An 18,180-nucleotide genomic window follows, 5' to 3' on the forward strand; every position below is an offset into this window, starting at 1 on the left:
GGTGTTTGTACTGAAGTTTTCTTTCCAGCTGCATTGATTTACATCTTTGTTGTAACACCGAATATTGCCATGCCCCCATTTGAATATTGCCATTTGCATTTTCTGAGTGTATTTTTCTGGTTCAACTAATTTCAGTACCCACATGCCATCGGCAAGAACACCTTGCTGCTCGCTGGGCTACAGTCTCGCAACAATGCCCGCGTGGTCTTCTCTGGCTCACTGGACTTCTTCAGCGATGCATTCTTCAACTCGCCAATCCAGAAAGCCCTAGCCGGCTCACAGAGGTTCAACATATCTCGCCAACCACTTCAATTGTTTTGCAGTACAATACACAATACACAATGCACTCTGCACTAATATACAGTGCATTCAGAAAGTATTCAGACCCCTTCACTTTTTTCACATTTTGTTATGTTGCATCCTTTTGCTGAAATCGTTTAAATTCATTTTTCCCCTCATCAATCTACACTCAATACCCCATAATGACAAAGAGAAAACAGTATTTTAGAAAGTTTTGCAAATTTATTAAAAATAAAAAAACTGAAATATCACATTGACATAAGTATTCATACCCTTTGCTATGACACTTGAAATTTAGCTCAGGTGCCTCGCATTTCTCTTGATCATCTTTGAGATATTTCTACACCTTGATTGGAGTCCACCTGTGGTAAATTCAATTGATTGGACATGATTTGGAAAGGCACACACCTGTCTATATAAGGTCTCACAGCTGACAATGCATATCAGAGCAAAAACCAAGCCATGAGGTCGAAGGAACTGCCTGCAGAGCTCAGAGACAGGATTGTGTCGATGCACAGATCTGGGGAAGCCTACATGAAAAATTCTGCTGCATTGAAGGTTCCCAAGAGCACAGTGGCCTCCATCTATCTATAATTCCAGTAATCTCTGTACGTTTGTACGTCTGTACGTTTGTCTGTGACCGCTGTTTCTCGACAACCACGGGTCCGATATACTTGAAACTTGCCAGGTATATTGCTGGGGACCCGAGGATGTGCCTTTTCAAGGTTTCATATTAATCGGACAATTACTTACCGAGCTATGTCCAAAAAACGATTCAACCAATCAGAGAGCAGCGAACTATCGCGTGTGCCGAACGTGGCGGACACACTCTGCCTCGGATGGCACATTTGAGAGCGTATTCATTTATTTCACGTTTGCAAACTATGTTGGCGTTAAACTATGTTTTAAAACTAATAAAAACGAATTTGCGATTCATTCGCTTTCCTGCGCGTTTGTGCACGCGATGGCGATTTCTTTACCAAACTCCGGAAGCCGTTCGCTTTGGACCAAACCATTTCATGTAAATAGAGGGGGGGGGGGTTGTCACCGTACTCGCAAGCCGTTCGCTTTGGACCAAACCATTGCATGTAAATAGAGGGGGGGGATATACTTTTAGATATATATATAGTACGGGCATGCCCTAGTCTATCTATAATTCCAGTAATCTCTGTTTGTACGTTTGTACGTCTGTACGTCTGTTTGTCTGTGACCGCTGTTTCTCGACAACCACGGGTCCGATATACTTTTAACTTGCCAGGTATATTGCTGGGGACCCGAGGATGTGCCTTTTCAAGGTTTCATATTAATCGGACAATTACTTACCGAGCTATGTCCAAAAAACGATTCAACCAATCAGAGAGCAGCGAACGATCGCGTGTGCCGAACGTGGAGGACACACTCTGCCTCGGATGGCACATTTGAGAGCGTATTCATTTATTTCACGTTTGCAAACTATGTTGGCGTTAAACTATGTTTTAAAACTAATAAAACCGAATTTGCGATTCATTCGCTTTCCTGCGCGTTTGTGCACGCGATGGCGATTTCTTTACCAAACTCCGGAAGCCGTTCGCTTTGGACCAAACCATTGCATGTAAATAGAGGGGGGGGATTGTCACCGTACTCGCAAGCCGTTCGCTTTGGACCAAACCATTTCATGTAAATAGAGGGGGGGGATATAATTTTAGATATAGATATAGTACGGGCAATGCCCTAGTAATTCTTAAATGGAAGAAGTTTGGAACAACCAGGACTCTTCCTAGAGCTGGCCGGCCGGCCAAACTGAGCAATCGGTGGAAAAGGGCCTTGGTAAGAGAGGTGACCAAGAACCCGATGGTCACTTTGGCTGAGCTCCAGAGATCCTGTGTGGAGAAACTTCCAGAAGGACAACCATCACTGCAACACTCCACCGATCTGGGCTTTATGGCAGAGTGGCCATACGGAAGCCTCTCCTCAGTGAAAGACACATGAAAGCCCGCTTGGAGTTTGCAAAAAAGCACCTAATGGACTCTCAGACTGTGAGAAACAAGATTCTGTGGGCTTCCATGTGTCTTTCACTGAGGAGAGGCTTTCGTCTAGCCACTCTGCCATAAAGCCCAGATCGGTGGAGTGTTGCAGTGATGGTTGTACTTCTGGAAGTTTCTCCCATCTCCATACAGAATCTCTGGAGCTCAGCCAGAGTGACCATCGGGTTCTTGGTCACCTCTATTACCAAGGCCCTTCTCCCCCGATTGCTCAGTTTGGCCGGGCGGCCAGCTCAGGAAGAGTCCTGGTTGTGCCACCAGGTTGTTGAAGAGTTATGGAGGCCACTGTGCTCTTGGGAATCTTCAATGCAGCAGAAACTTTTTTGTCGGCTTCCCCAAATCTGTGCCTCGACACAATCCTGTCTCTGAGCTCTGCAGGCAGTTCCTTCGACCTCATGGCTTGGTTTTTGCTCTGATATGCATTGTCAGCTGTGAGACCTTATATAAACAGGTGTGTGCCTTTCCAAATCATGTCCAATCAATTGAATTTACCACAGGTGGACTCCAATCAAGGTGTAGAAACATTTCAAAGATCAAGAGAAATGGGAGGCACCTGAGCTAAATTTAAAGTGTCATAGCAAAGGGTCTAAATACTTATGTCAATGTGATATTTCAGTTTTTTTTTTTAAAATAATTTTGCAAAACTTTCTAAAATCCTGTTTTCTCTTTGTCATTATGAGGTATTGAGTGTAGATTGATGAGGAGAAAAATGAAGTTAAACGATTTCAGCATAAGGCTAAAACATCACAAAATGTGAAAAAAGTGAAGTGGATTGAATATTTTCTGAATGCACTGTATGAATATATTATACACAGTTATACAGTGCATATAGAGAGTCTACACCCCCTTTCAAAATTTTCACCTTTTGTTGCCTTATAGTCTGGAATTAAATTGCATTAAATCAGACTTTTTCCACCTTTATTGACACATTGACCCACAACTTCCAAATGAAAACAATCCTGACAAATCCCACACTCTTACTATGTCTCTACGAAAAGACCGACTGGACAATCCTCCCATCTACTTTCTCAACAATCCTCGACAAGAAGTTCTGTCACTCAAGCTTTTGGGTCTCACTATCTGCCGTGATCTATCCTGGGAAAACCACATTTCCAAGCTGGCCTCCAAAGCCAGTCACCGACTGGGCATCCTCCGTCATGCGGTCCTTCCTTGGCACACCTGAGCTCCTCACCACATACAAGGCTTTCATCCGCAGCTCAATGGAATACTGCTCCCCCCTCTGGGCCGGTGCTCCTGCCTCACACCTAGCTCGGCTTCACGCTGTTGAAACCAAAGCTTTCAGAATCATTGGAATCTCCCGCGATGAAGCTGATTATGAGGGCCTTTCACTCCCTCACCGCAGAGATGTAGGTGGTATTTCTGTCTTCTACCGACTCCTATCCGGCCTAGCTCCCTACCAACTCCTCCCCGGCCTAGCTCCCCCTGCTCTGTCTGTGCTATGTCCCCCAAATATTCCTACAGGTCGCACAAGATCTGCTAGCAACCCTCTTCTGCTGAAATGCCAAAATCAAGACTCTCTGCTCACCTTCACTCTTTCATTCCTCTTTCCTCCCGCCTCTGGAACAAACTCCCTCACTCTCTTCAATCCCACTCCTCCCTCCAGGTCTTTAAAACAGCTGTTCACCACCATCTCTCATCTTCCCCCATCCAAAACTTTGATCTTTTCTACCCTTGTTAATGCACCCCAGATCCACTTTTTTGAAATACCAACTTCTTTCCTGGAAGTCCTCGCATTGTCCATGTGTTTTATCCCCACCCCCATTCCCCCCCACCCCCATTTCCATGCCTCCTCCCCATAAGCCCTCTCCCTCACACAGATCTCCCGATGTCCCTGTTCTCTGCTGTTGTACTTGTGTGCTTCCCTCTCTCTCCCCATCCTGTCTCCCGCTCCCTTGATTGTATGTTTTGCGTGTCAGTTTTTTTTTTTGTGATTAATATTAGCTCTTAGGCGAGCCTCGATCTTGTGCACAAAAAAATTTAAAATGCTACAAATTTCAGAAAATTATTTTAAAATACAAAACTAGAATATCGCGGTTGGATAAGTGTACATCCCCCCCTCCCCCCCCCCCCCTCACCCCCCAAGGTAATACTTGGTGGAAGCACCTTTGACAGCAATTAGATCTGCGAGTCTGTTGGGATAGGTCTCTCCTATCTTTGCACACTATGGTTGGGCAATATTTGCCCACTCTTCTGTACAAAACTGTTCAAGCTCAGTCAAGTTGTGTGGGGTGCGTTGATGGACAGGGATCTTCATGTCACGCCACAGATCTTCGATGGGATTTCGGTCGGGGCTCTGACTGGGCCACTCAAGGACATTTATCTTTTTGTTCTTTAGCCACTCCAGTGTAGCTTAGGCTGTGTGCTTCGGGTCGTTGTCCTGCTGAAAGGTGAACTTCCATCCCAATTTCAGCTTTCTTGCAGAGGGCAGCAGGTTTTCCTCTCGGATTTTTCTGTATTTTGCTCCATCCATTTTCCCTTATGTCATGACAAGGGCCCTTGTCCCTGCTGATGAGAAACATCCCCATAACATGATGCTGCTGCCACTACCATGCTTCACAGTAGGGATGGTGTTCTTTTGGCGATGTGCTGTGTTGGGTTTGCACCAAACATAACATTTTGTGTTTAGGCCAAAAAGTTCCATCTTGGTTTCATCAGACCACAAAGCTTTTTGCGACATGGATTCAGAATCTCCGGAGTGGTTTTTTGCACACCTCAAATGGGACTCAAAGTGGGCTGTTTTGAATAATGGCTTCCTTGCCACCCTACCATGCAGGCCAGACTTGTGGCGTGCTTGGGATATTGTTGTCACATGCACACAGTGACCAGTCTTTGCCATGAAGTCCTGTAGCTCTATCAAAGTTGCCATTGGCCTCTTGGTGGCCTTTCTGAATTGTCGTCTCCTTGCTTGATCATCCAGTTTGGCGGGACGGCCTTATCTAGGCAGGGTCTTGGTGGTACCATACACCTTCCACTTCTTAATGATTGCCTTGACTGTTCTCCAAGGGATATTCAAGGCCTTTGAAATGTTTTATCCCCATCCCCTGATCTGTGTCTTTCCACAACTTTATCCCGGAGGTCTTTTGAAAGCTCCTTGGTGCTCATGGTTGAGTCTTTGCTGTGAAATACACGACCCAGCAGAGGAAACCTACAGGAACAGCTGATTTTATTCTGAAATAATCAGTCATTACAATTTCACACAGGTGGAGGCCAATTAACTTGGTGTGTGATTTTTGAGGGTGATTGGTTACACCTGAGCTAATTTACAAATGTTATTACAAGGGGGGTGGACACTTATCCAACCAAGAGAATCTAGTTTTGTATTTTTAATTAATCTTCTGAAATTTTTAGAATTTGTTTTTCATTTGGAAGTTGTCGGTTACGATGTGTAAATAAAGGTGGCAAAAGTCTTGATTTAACGCAATTTATTTCCAGGCTGTAAGGCAACAGAAGGTGAAAATTTTGAAAGGGATGTAGACTTCCTCTAAGGTGTGTGTGTGTGTGTGTGTGTGTGTGTGTGTGTGTGTGTGTGTGTGTGTGTGTGTGTGTGTGTGTGTGTGTGTGTGTGTGTGTGTGTGTGTGTGTGTGTGTGTGTGTGTGTGTTAGTGTTATTACATTACACATATAATTAACCCCCATCTCATCCCTCTCTTCTTTGCCATGTCCTTTGTATTGTTCGTAGAACGTCTGTAACAGCTAAAGTGAAACTCTTGTCATTCTCTAGGTTTGAACGGTCTGGGAACTATGAGCTTGCAGTGGCGATATCTCGTTGGGTTTTCAAGGAGGAGGGTGTCCTGCGTGCAGGCAGGGTTCACCACGCTCGTATCGGAGAGAGAGACCCCCCTCCAGCATATACTATTACCGATCTTGTGGTAAGGGGACAGTGCGCAGAGACAACTGCTGCGCAGCATTTTGAAATTCTGCTGTCGCATCCGTTTTTTACTTCGGCAATTGTTCGAGTTGTAGGAGGACCCGGTGGGAAAAAAAATCCCTGTGACATAGAAGTGGCGAAATGAAATGACAGTGATTGTTCAAATATTGTTTTTTAATTTTTGTTAAACTTTGCTGAAATTGTTCGGGAGAGAATATATATATATATATATACAGTGGAACCTTGACTTACGAGTGCCCCAACTTACGAGTTTTTCGAGATACGAGCCGTCGCTCGGGCGGTTTATTGCTTTGAGATGCGAGCCGAGATCTGAGTTACGAGCTTTCGCCACCCGGTCACGTGGTTATCTTGCCGTGCAAGTACAGTATCTCTGTCGTATAGCGCTGCATTTTTGTTTTCGCATGTTGGTTATTTTGAGTTTACGCCGCCAGGTGGGTTCTGGTCACGTGGTTATCTTGCCGTGCAAGCACAGTATCTCTGTCGTATAGCGCTGCATTTTTGTTTTCGCATGTTGGTTATTTTGAGTTTACGCCGCCAGGTGGGTTCTGGTCACGTGGTTATCTTGCCGTGCAAGTACAGTATCTCTGATGTATAGCGCTGCATTTTTGTTTTCGCATGTTGGTTATTTTGAGTTTACGCCGCCAGGTGGGTTCTGGTCACGTGGTTATCTTGCCGTGCAAGTACAGTATCTCTGACGTATAGCGCTGCATTTTTGTTTTCGCATGTTGGTTATTTTGAGTTTACGCCGCCAGGTGGGTTCTGGTCACGTGGTTATCTTGCCGTGCAAGTACAGTATCTCTGACGTATAGCGCTGCATTTTTGTTTTCGCATGTTGGTTATTTTGAGTTTACGCCGCCAGGTGGGTTCTGGTCACGTGGTTATCTTGCCGTGCAAGTACAGTATCTCTGACGTATAGCGCTGCATTTTTGTTTTCGCATGTTGGTTATTTTGAGTTTACGCCGCCAGGTGGGTTCTGGTCACGTGGTTATCTTGCCGTGCAAGTACAGTATCTCTGACGTATAACGCTGCATTTTTGTTTTTGCATGTTGGTTATTTTGAGTTTACGCCGCCAGGTGGGTTCTGGTCACGTGGTTATCTTGCCGTGCAAGTACAGTATCTCTGCCGTCAACTTGTTCAGAGTGCCGGCGATAGCTCGCCTTCTCTTTGTGGAAAACACGGTACTGAGAAGAAGAAGAGGATGATGTGCTTGGATATAAAACACGCAATCGTCGAAAAACATGAGCGAGGTGTCGAGGAGGACGTATATAACGGCAGAGGAGAAGAGCATGCCAGGCCACAACTTGTGGATATAAAACACGCAATCGTCGTGTTTTATATAAAACTTGTGCTTGGATATAAAACACGCAATCGTCGAAAAACATGAGAGAGGTGCCGAGGAGGACGTATATAACGGCAGAGGAGAAGAGCATGCCAGGCCACAACTTGTTCAGAGTGCCGGCGATAGCTCGCCTTCTCTTTGTGGAAAACACGGTGAGATCCTTAACATCCAACAACTAATGGGACGCAAACGGGGCGCCCAGTTTAGCGGTACACACATTGATGAATCACCCTGCCTGTGATTCACCCATGACAGGTTATAGCTGGGTCGGGATTCAAACCCAGGCTGGACAGTTTAGACTTTAGAGTCAAGTGTGCGTACCTCCAGTCCAGGCCATCCTGCCAACTTGTATGCTGCATACAGGTGAAATATAAAGCGCGAGATATTTTTATATATACTGTATATTTAAAAAAAAATTGGTGTGGTTTTTGGCGGGCTGGAACGGATTAATAGCATTTCAATGCATTTTAATGGGGAAATTTGATTTGAGAAACGAGCAATTTGAGTTACGAGCTCGGTCACAGAACGAATTAAACTCGTAAGTCAAGGTTCCACTGTATATATATGCTGTCCAGTACTTTAATTTTGTTGAACTCTGTCTCGGTACATACACATACACATGCACACACCTACACATACACACACATACACACACATACATACACATACACACCTACACACATTTTGCGTCTAAAACCAGAATTGGAGAGAAAAAACATTTTTTGATTCCCTCTCATATTTGGGTTGACTTTGCAACTTTATGTGGTCTGAGCACTGGTGGTCGACTGGATGATAAAACAGTCTTTATCATTACGTAATATTGATATGGACTTGAGATGACCTCTCTTTGTGGAGCATGTCATGCGTCTCGTGATTCCCTGCTCTGCAATAGAACACCCTGGCAATGGACCAAAGATTTGACATCCATTACCGTTTTAACGTTGAGCGTGGCGGACCGTTGTAAAACGGGCAATCCACCGAAAGAAAATGTTCAAATTTATTTTAATCGTTAATGATTGGAAATATAGGGAAAATGTTTAACTTTTATTTACAAAGTTGACAATTATGATATCCGTTTGATACCATCGATGGTACACAGATCATGATGCTGGGATCTCGGGTTCAAATCATGTGTGTTGTTCATTCGTCCATTTTCTTATAGTTGTAGAGGAGATTGTAGAGGAGCTACGTACACAATTCGTGCATACACGTGGGCAAATACATGACACCAATACCTGACTTAACTTCAGACAAACTGCGCCTGGGGGAAATGATGTCACTTCTCAGAGCATGCTGGGTAACAGCGACGCCATCTTTTATGATGACGTTCATTTTGCTCTCCGCACTCAGTGGGGCAGTTGAGAAGGAATTTCCTCCTCTCTAAATGCCAACATATTGGGTTTATCCATACTCTATCCTTTGAATGCTGAGTGTCAAGCAAGGAAGTGGCAAGTAACATTTTGATTGTCTTTGGTATGACTCAGCCAGGGCTGGAATCGAACTGCCAAATTCCCAAACTCAGAGGGGATGCTCTAACCAATAATTCCTAAAATATTTGTGTGAAAGTGCAGATGTCTCCTAATGTCCTTGTCCTGTATGAAATACAAGTCAAACTTCTCCATGAGCCTTAGATCACAAACAAAAATAAATAGATCGAATTGTCACTTTGCATCCTCACATGAGTAAATACGCCATGTTGAAGCAAGTGTGGCTGCGGTCAATGTCTCAGCAATTTATACGGAGCCTTGCGTGGCCTTTCCTGGTGGCTCCACAATTGGCTGTTGAACGCACGTTACATTTGTGGTCTTGATCTGTTTTCACCACACCGGACTGTTCTGCATGTGCAGGAGTACAGCATTGTCATCGAGAAGCTGGATGAAGGCAAGTGGATCCCTTATGACGGAAAGAACGTGCAGCTGGAGTTTGTCCGAATCGACCCCTTTGTGCGACGTTACCTGAAACGAACTGGTGAGATGCTACACTACCATTTTTATGCCTCTGCCCCCGAAGGTGGCCAGAGGCATTATGTTTTTTGGTTGTCCCTCCATACAGGCTAACCTGCCTAACCTTAACCCCGCTTAACCCCCGTTAAGGCTAACCCCCGCTCTAGCAGGGAAAATGGCCTTTAAAATGCATGTTGTTGTTGTTGTTGTTGTTGTCCCTCCATACAGGCTAAACCTCGTTTTTCTCAGCAACCACATATCTGATTGAGACTAAACTTTCAGGGTAGGAGAGACACCCATGCAGAATGTTCTTATGATATTTGTGACATCATAGGTCACGTGGTATGGCAGCCATCTTGGATTAAACGCAAATAGTTAAATTATTTCTCGGAAAATGCTGAATGGAAAAATTTGAAGCTTGGCACATTGTCAAGTACTCCCAATGGGGAACAAAAGCATGATAATGATGACATCATAGGTGAAGTGGTATACCAGCCAAAAATGTTTTAATCAAATTCCCTATCCTAAAAATCAGAAATTGCATGCGCATGATCTATGACCATTGACCCATTTATATTGAAATATTAAATTTATGACATAAATGCACAAAACCATGTGACCAAACCATGTAGGTCACATGGTTTGGCAGCCATATTGGATTTAACCTAAAACCATAAAAAAACATATTCTCCCAAACCACCAAATCGGTTGACTCGAAACTTTACGTGTGCCATTGACTAGGCATGGCGATTAAAAGGTGACCTCGAAAACGTCATTGGTCACATGGTTTGGCAGCCATATTGGATTGAAGAAAAATAGTAAATAATTATATCTCTGAAACGGCTTTCCCTATGGATGCAAAAGTTTACAAATATCATCTAACACCACTGTTGTATATAGTTTGAAAATGATGTCTTAGGTCACGTGGTTCGGCTGCCATCTTGGAAAGAAAAACTAACCTTAACTGATCAACACAAAACTTCACAAACATGACCCCCTACCCGTACATATGCAGAGTGTACATTTTTAAGGTCATATGTCATGTGGTGTGGCAGCCATATTAGCTTGAAAGCCGATAGTTTAAAAAATCCTTCTCTGAAACCGCTTCACTGATCGGTATGAAACCTGTCAAGGCTGGTGAAAATGTGATAATTGAAAACAGCTGAAGGAATTTAAATCAAACTTGTTTATTTTTAGGACAGTGAACGTGGGCATCGACCCATTATGGGACTATGCGGAGGCATATTGGCGACACAGTCGCATTGCTCTAGTTTTTATTCTGCAAAAAGTGATCTTCGTGCATGTGATGAATGTTTGGAGAGCTTCTTTCAAGCTTTTGTATTCGCCAAGGGCTCCTTTGTTTTGAACACATCCATCTTTGGGTGTCAGCATGCATGAGACTAAAGCATCTTGAATGTATAGGGGTTGTGGTGAAGGTGTATAGAGGAGTGGAAGGGAAATTTCAGTTGCTGGTAACTTTTCACTAACTTACTTAAAAGAGTCTTCATTATTCGAGCTATTGGATGGATTTTTGAGGCCGTGGTCTCGTTCGTTTACTGGCGCGCAGGAAACTACTACAGCACGCAGTTCAAGCTCCCCGATGTGTATGGGGTTTTCCAGTTCAAGGTAGACTACAACCACAGGGGCTACACCTACCTGTATTCTACCACACAGGTGGGTACTGTGCATTTGGACTGTTTTATCTCATTCGCCAAGGGCTTCTTTGTTTTGAACACCTCCATATTTGGGTGTCAGCATGCATGAGACTAAAGCATCTTGAATGTATAGGGGTTGTGGTAAAGGTGTATAGAGGAGTGGAAGGGAAATTTCAGTTGCTGGTAACTTTTCACTAAGGATAGGGGTTTTTATTTGTACACCCTCTTTTGTGAATTTTGAACTTCTGCCACTTTTGCAATCTAATCTCTCGTTGCCAATCACAACCTTAACTTTTTTCCAACGAAACTGTTCCCCCTTCTCCCCTCCCCCAATAACAATCATATTCTCTAATTGATCATAAATTTCATCGTCTTCATCCGTCTAATCACTTTTAAGCTATGTTTTATCAGAGCTGCGGATAACACTTGCAATGTGAGTTGCAGCTCAGGTCAAATGATACTGCAACACCTGCCTCTTTCCCCTTTCTCTCAGAGTAGATTACCTTCACATCATCACTCGTGGGATCGTCAATGTTTTTCCATCGCAATTCACAAAGACCAAAAAAATATCAGACTTCCATACTGCATTTCTCACTTGATGTTCTAAGTTTCCCACCTGTATTAATTGTGCACACATTCCAGGTACTCATTCGTATTTATAAATTAAGCTCAAAATTGCAGGTATTTGCTTGATGCCCTGAGAAGCCCTCTTCCTGAACCTTGAGCGACACCTTTTCTTGCATGTTGAGAGGTTCTGTTAATGTCTTATTTTTTATTAGTCCCCTACCGGTGTACACCGGAGGGGACTATAGGTTTGCACTCCGTCCCTCCGTCTGTCAGTCTGTCAGTCCGTCACGCAAAGAACAGTTTTCCGGACTTTTTTTCTAAACGCTTAATGCTAATGATTTCAAACTTGGCACATCGTTTCCTCATGATAAGATACAGATCAAGTTCGAACTTCACGACGTTTCGATCATTTTTGAACTTCACGACGTTTCGATCATTTTTGACAAAGTTGTGGCACTTTGAACTTTGGGAATTCTGATAATTCTGATGATCCTTAACTCGGTACCATTTTAAGTTTTAATTTGCTTTAAAAAAGATTTTCTCTGCAATAATTGGACCGATTGAGATCAAATTTTCACCGTCGGGGGGGGGGGGGGGGCGGGGGTGACTCTGTCTGTAGAATATTTTAATGGTAATTATGACGTCACAGGTCACGTGATTCGGCTGCCAATTGTTTTTCGTGAAAACACGAAAACCACTTTTTCTCTGCAACGGCTGAACTGATCGAGGCCAAACTTTGCAGGCAAAATCGCATACCCATGACGAACAAAAAAGTCAACGAGCATGACGTCATGCATCACATGGTTTCAGAGTTATGACGTTTTTAAGCATGAACCTTTAAAACCGAGCTCCTCCCTCATTTTTGATCCAATCGAGGGGAAACTTCACAGATCTGTTCAGCATGTCAGTCTACTAAAATGTCCTTTTGGAATTTGCGATAGGGCACGTGGTTTGGCAGATATCGTTAATTGTATGAAAATATTTTTTTAAATGGATATCTCTTGAATCCTTCTACCTCAGACCGTGAGTTGGTAATTATATAATTCACACAGTGCAATACGTGCAGGCCACTCCACGGAGCGACCTTGCGGGCGTATCAACGAGGCGAGGGGTGACACACATGTCTCAGCATACCTCAGATCAAGTTTGAAAACCAGCATCAACAGTGCATAAATTTGCATATTCGATCATTTTTGACAAAGTTATGGCACTTTGAACCTTGGTAGGGGACATGTATTGCAGCGCAATACTTAGAATGCTTGTTTGTTTTTTGTTTTTTTCCAAAATCGATGCTCATGGAAGTGTGAGGGGATGAGGCGGGGTGCGAATGTAAGGTAACACATTGATAGTGGGGGCAATAAGCGGGGGAATGAACGACCAGGAAAAGAGAAGGGAAGGAAACATGACAACACACCTGAACAAGGCCACAAGTGTGCACAGCCTGTGGACAAGGACACAGAAGTGCAGTACAAAAGCACACACGAAGGCACTCGACGAGACATGCACATACATTGATTGCATCGACTGAATTGCTAAAAAAAATAAAAATATTAAAACAACTTTTTGGAACAGATATGGCTGTAAAGTCCCATCTACCCCAACCATACACATTCTCCACCATTGAGGACCATATTGTCCTACTGGATCAGCCATATGCCTAATCTTGCACCCTTAGCAGGCGTCCTTCCCAGTTCCATCAGCTAGAGCCGAGCCCTGGGCATGTAATCACATGGGCAGGAATGACCGTGTCTGACAGGGCAGCCAAGTTTACCACCTGCTACCCATGGAAGTAGTAGTGTGGTAGTTATTTTTAAAGTGCTACTCTGTCCTGGTGAAAAACGTGTTTACTTTCCTTCACCAACGCAGATTTTTAGCACGACCCTAATTATTTTATTACCCAGAATGCTCTTCTTTTTGGCCATGAAGTGACATTGTTTGCCGCTTGTTCTTTCAGAACCCGTGGATTTGTTGTTGTGCTTTGATTCCTTCTATGCATCAGCATGCATTAAATCTATGTTCCAGATATAATTCCACAGCCACAGTGGGGGATTTAAACTTTGAAGGACAACATGGTGGATGTGGTGGAGGGTATGAATGATAACGTTTTTATTGCCATGATAGAAAGGTTTCTTCGCTTACGGCCTGAAATTGTATACGCCCGCTAAACCTGTGTATAAAACCCAGTCCCCAGAATGATACAGACGACATTCATAAAAAGTACTCCCCCCCCCCCGCCCCTCCTTTGGCAGATAATGTGGGAGAAAGGGAAAATGCGCAAAATTATGGGGCTCTCCCAGATTCAATGGGAGACATCGTGCGTGCACTGGGAAATAATGAAAAAAAAAAAAAAACCCCCACCTTTTAGAGGCCATTTTTCCCCGCAAAGCGGGGTTGGCCTTTTTCGGGGACTGTGGTTGTTGTTGTTTTTCGGTCCCCTTTTTGAAGCAATGTTTTACGGCCGGATGCCCTTCCTGCCGCCAACTCTTTTTGTCGCCTTTTACGACAAACAGGGAATTACCAGTGAACTGATACTCAATTAGCCGACCTCGGAAGGGTGACAGGCTGAGTCAACCCCCCTTGCGTTAATTCAGCGATCGACCGGGATTCGAACCCAGGATCCTAGGATCCTAAGCCGGCACCCTAGCCGCTAGCCCAACACCAGGGTTAATGAAATGGGAAATGGGAAATAATGGGAAATAATGAAAACTGGAGCGAATTTGATGGCGCGCCATTGTAAATCCCCACGCTTCCCACCTTACAGAAAGTTGAAAGATGGCAAAATGTTCCACCAGGAATGACCAATATCATATTTTGAGTTTAAAAAAAAATACTGTTTTGACCACTGTAACCTCGTGCCCCATTAACCTGGGGCGTCAAATTCAAACAATCAGTACATATTTAAAGAGGCCCCCAATGTTGATTGCATACACAAAGTTTCGTTTAAAAATGTTTTAAAATGTGCCCGCAATTGCATTTTGACCCCGCCCACCAGGGAGCAGGGCCAAAATGATACTGCTTTTGCACCTTCTTACCACGTGGTGATCATAACTACCAGATTTGGTGAATTTCTGCTGAACCGTTTAGGAGGAGATAGTGTGACAGACAGACGGGGCTGATTACAATATCTCCCCGTTTTTAGCTCACCTGGAACGTAGTTCCGGGGAGCTTGTGCGATGGCGCGTCCGTCAGTCCGTAAACAGTCCGTGCAACTTCTTCTCCGAAACCGCTGATGGAATTGTGACAAATCTTGGCTAAAATGATATTTGGTATGTTGCAACTCAAGTTTGTTCACAGCATGAAAAAAAACCGGGGTTCAAAGTGGATCCAGGTTTTTCCCCCAAAAATAGGAATTTGCTCTCTTCTCCGAAATTACACACACAATTTCGATGAAACTTCACCACAACCTTCGTCACCTGTGATGTACCAATGTTTGTTCACCGCATTCGATAAATCGTGGTCTAAGGGGATTAATGGGGGGTGGGGGCGACCCCCCCAAAATTGGTCTTTTTTGTTTTGTCCTATGATTACGTGTTATGTCCTATGATCCTCCCCGACCCCCTGGTCACGGTGTACCTCCAAGCCCCGAGAGGAGTCACGGCAGAAAAATGTATTATTCTGTGTGTCAAAGATCAATGGAGAAGCCACCCCAATTGTTACTCACAAACAAATATTGTATTAAGATCACACAAGAATAACAGTACAACAACAATAGTATTCAAAAGTACAATCAATAAGTCCTATGATGGTACCATCAGTTTTGTAATATATAACTCACTGTGCTCCAAGTGAGTGAAACAAGAACATTCCCCAATGTCTCTTATTCCCGGCTTCAAGACGAAGTTGATTCGCTCCAGCGATCGCCAGAATGATGTCCAATCGAGACCAGAATCCCGTGCGGATGGCAGGTACAGTCACACAGCCGAAGCTGTACAAAGGCGCCCTCAAGGCGACTGGGAAATCCAAAGGCGCCCTACAGGCGACTAAGAGATCACACCCTCGGGTATGGACGAAGTAACCTTCAAAAAGCCACGTCACACACGCCCCAGATCGACGTCTGAATGCGGTGAAAATGGTCGAAAAGAGACGAAACCGCGAGCGAAGCACAAGTCCTGCGCGAGTCAAAATGGCCGACGACCCACTCTTGAGACGTAACGGCCCGGCAATAATTCTCCTCGGAATCCACCGCCAAAACCTGACACACAGGTTGATCGGTCACAGCGATGACAACTCTGTCACAGGGACCCCTTTCCTGGGAACTCGAAAGTTCGCTAGTGACTCTTGCTCGCCAACGTTTGCTTCAGAACTCGGAGCGGCTCGGCTTTCTTGTCCGACTCACTCCCTCCCTCTTCTTCCTCTTCGTCGTCCGGTTCCCGATCCGGTTTCCTGTTTCTTTTAACATTAACTGTTTTACCTTTTGAAAACAGTTCATGAACAATAAACCTTTTGAAAACAATAATAGTACATGGAATCAGAAATATTTACAGTGGATGCAAGCCACCACAACAGAAGTGACGAATCCGTAACTATGTCGTATATGATCAACTCTTCAAAAGAGATTGAAACAAAGTTTCCTTTGGCTGAGCCCAGATGAGTCTTGTAGCATGTTCCATTGTTTTGTTTTACACGTGGTGAATAATTATTGTGAGGCAATTGGTGTATGGTATTTATTCCATATCCAGTGTATTGGATTTTACTTTCCTCTCACTTTCTTCTCCCCCTCACCTTTACCTTTGTACCCCTAACCCCCTCCTCCCCCCCCCCCCCCCCCCCACTTAGGTCTCTGTGCGGCCGTTGCAGCACACGCAGTACGAGAGATTCATCCCGTCGGCGTACCCGTACTACATGAGCGCCTTTTCCATGATGGTCGGGCTCTTCCTCTTCTCGCTTGTCTTTTTGCATTACCAAGAGAAGGAAAAGTCTGAATAGCAGAAAGTGACTGCCTGGCCTCGTATACCAGGAAGGAATACCAAGCCCCAAACTACTGCAAATTTGTCAGGTTCTTTTTGTAATATATATTATATATTTGCACCCCTTCAACGTAAATCACAATGAATACTTGGAAAGGTTATTTTCAACCTTGAACTCTTGTGTATCATTTCCTGAAAAGGCAGCTTAGTACCTACCTACTTATCTTGGAATCCACCTGATCTTGGAGATCTTTCAGTGAAAATAGTTGTTTTTGTTGTTTTTGAAAAAAAGATTGGGTTGTACATCTCGTAGTAGATTTGGTTGTATCTCGTAGTAGATCGATGTGGTCCCACAGTTTTGGGAAAAGAAATTAACAATTTATTTGAACAAGTGGTATTGCTCATCATTTGACATATTAGGTGGTGCACCACTATCCCATGTGACCAACACAAAAACAGATCCTTAACCACAAGCTTTTCTTTTTTTATACTCACTGACCTTGCCGAGCACAATGCTCTTGTTTTCACGTTGCTGTTTCCTGCCCTGTTCTCTCCTCTTTTCCTGTTTGTTCAATTATCTTACTTGTCATGTCCAACTGTTGCTCCATTGCCCAACTCTGTTCATTTCTTTCGTCACTTACCTATTTTTCAGGAGCCTCAATCTTGTGAAAAAGAAATAAAGCGCCCTCAGCTCCATGAAACCCTACTCAGCTTCGTATGTTTCATTCGTACGGTTCAATCACGTTATATTAGTGTGTTACAATCTTTTGCACTGTGCTTGCTTGATTTCATAGCGATGCTGTTGGTTGTTTTTTTCAGTATATTTTCTCACATTTGAGAGTAAATATCTCGTAGTTTGAATGGTGATTAAAAGCATTTGTTTGTTGTACTTTAATCCAGATGTTCATGTTGATTTCAAAGATTACTGGAACGGACAATAAAGTGACTGACTATTGCATCAAGAAAAGTGAAATGCAAATGCAAAATAACCAATCAGCAGCTTTTCAAACGCAGCGTGGGAAACGGACACCGTAAAGGGGAGACAGAAGAATGTATGGACGGACACCATAGTTCTACGGATGCAGAATAAAAGATAAATATAGACAGAATAAAGTATTAAATATAGACATCACGGACGGATGTATAAATAGATAGCCAATAGATACGCTTAGTGAGCACGCCAACAAAGGGAAGAGATTAGTCAAAAGCGACGACTCACACCATCGTATATATATATTTATATATATATATATATATATATATATATATATATATACTAGCGGGGTCACCCGTGGGAATCCCACGGGCATGGATGTGTGTGACATTTCGACATATTGAGTTCGATGCTGCACCTGCACATTCAGTTATATAAAATGGTTTAAAAAACTTTCTTCTGATATTTGTGATTTATTTCAAACAAACTGTATTTCCCATCTACACGGGCATGTATTCCTATTAACGTTATGTAAAGTACATAAATTGTGTGGATTACATCATTTGTGGATGTGATCAATTGCCAGTAACCATCTTATATAACT

At 43.6% G+C, this 18,180-nt stretch overlaps 1 protein-coding gene across 2 annotated transcripts in view; it reads left to right on the top strand.

Annotated features, from left to right (window-relative positions):
- Positions 1-17,348, top strand: part of DDOST (dolichyl-diphosphooligosaccharide--protein glycosyltransferase non-catalytic subunit) — a 28,679-nt gene extending 11,331 nt beyond the window's left edge. For both annotated transcript variants that reach the window (XM_068112128.2, XM_078775591.1), the window contains 5 exons: positions 136-284; positions 6,064-6,211; positions 9,418-9,538; positions 11,081-11,187; positions 16,512-17,348. In XM_068112128.2, coding sequence (XP_067968229.1) covers positions 136-284; positions 6,064-6,211; positions 9,418-9,538; positions 11,081-11,187; positions 16,512-16,661 — 675 coding nt within the window. In that variant the 3' untranslated portion in view covers positions 16,662-17,348. The remainder of the gene's footprint in view (positions 1-135; positions 285-6,063; positions 6,212-9,417; positions 9,539-11,080; positions 11,188-16,511) is intronic.
- Positions 17,349-18,180: the final 832 nt, after the last annotated feature.

This window comes from Myxine glutinosa, chromosome 4 (assembly GCF_964187855.1).
Source record: "Myxine glutinosa chromosome 4, kmMyxGlut1.1, whole genome shotgun sequence".
In the NCBI taxonomy this organism is placed as follows: domain Eukaryota; kingdom Metazoa; phylum Chordata; class Myxini; order Myxiniformes; family Myxinidae; genus Myxine; species Myxine glutinosa.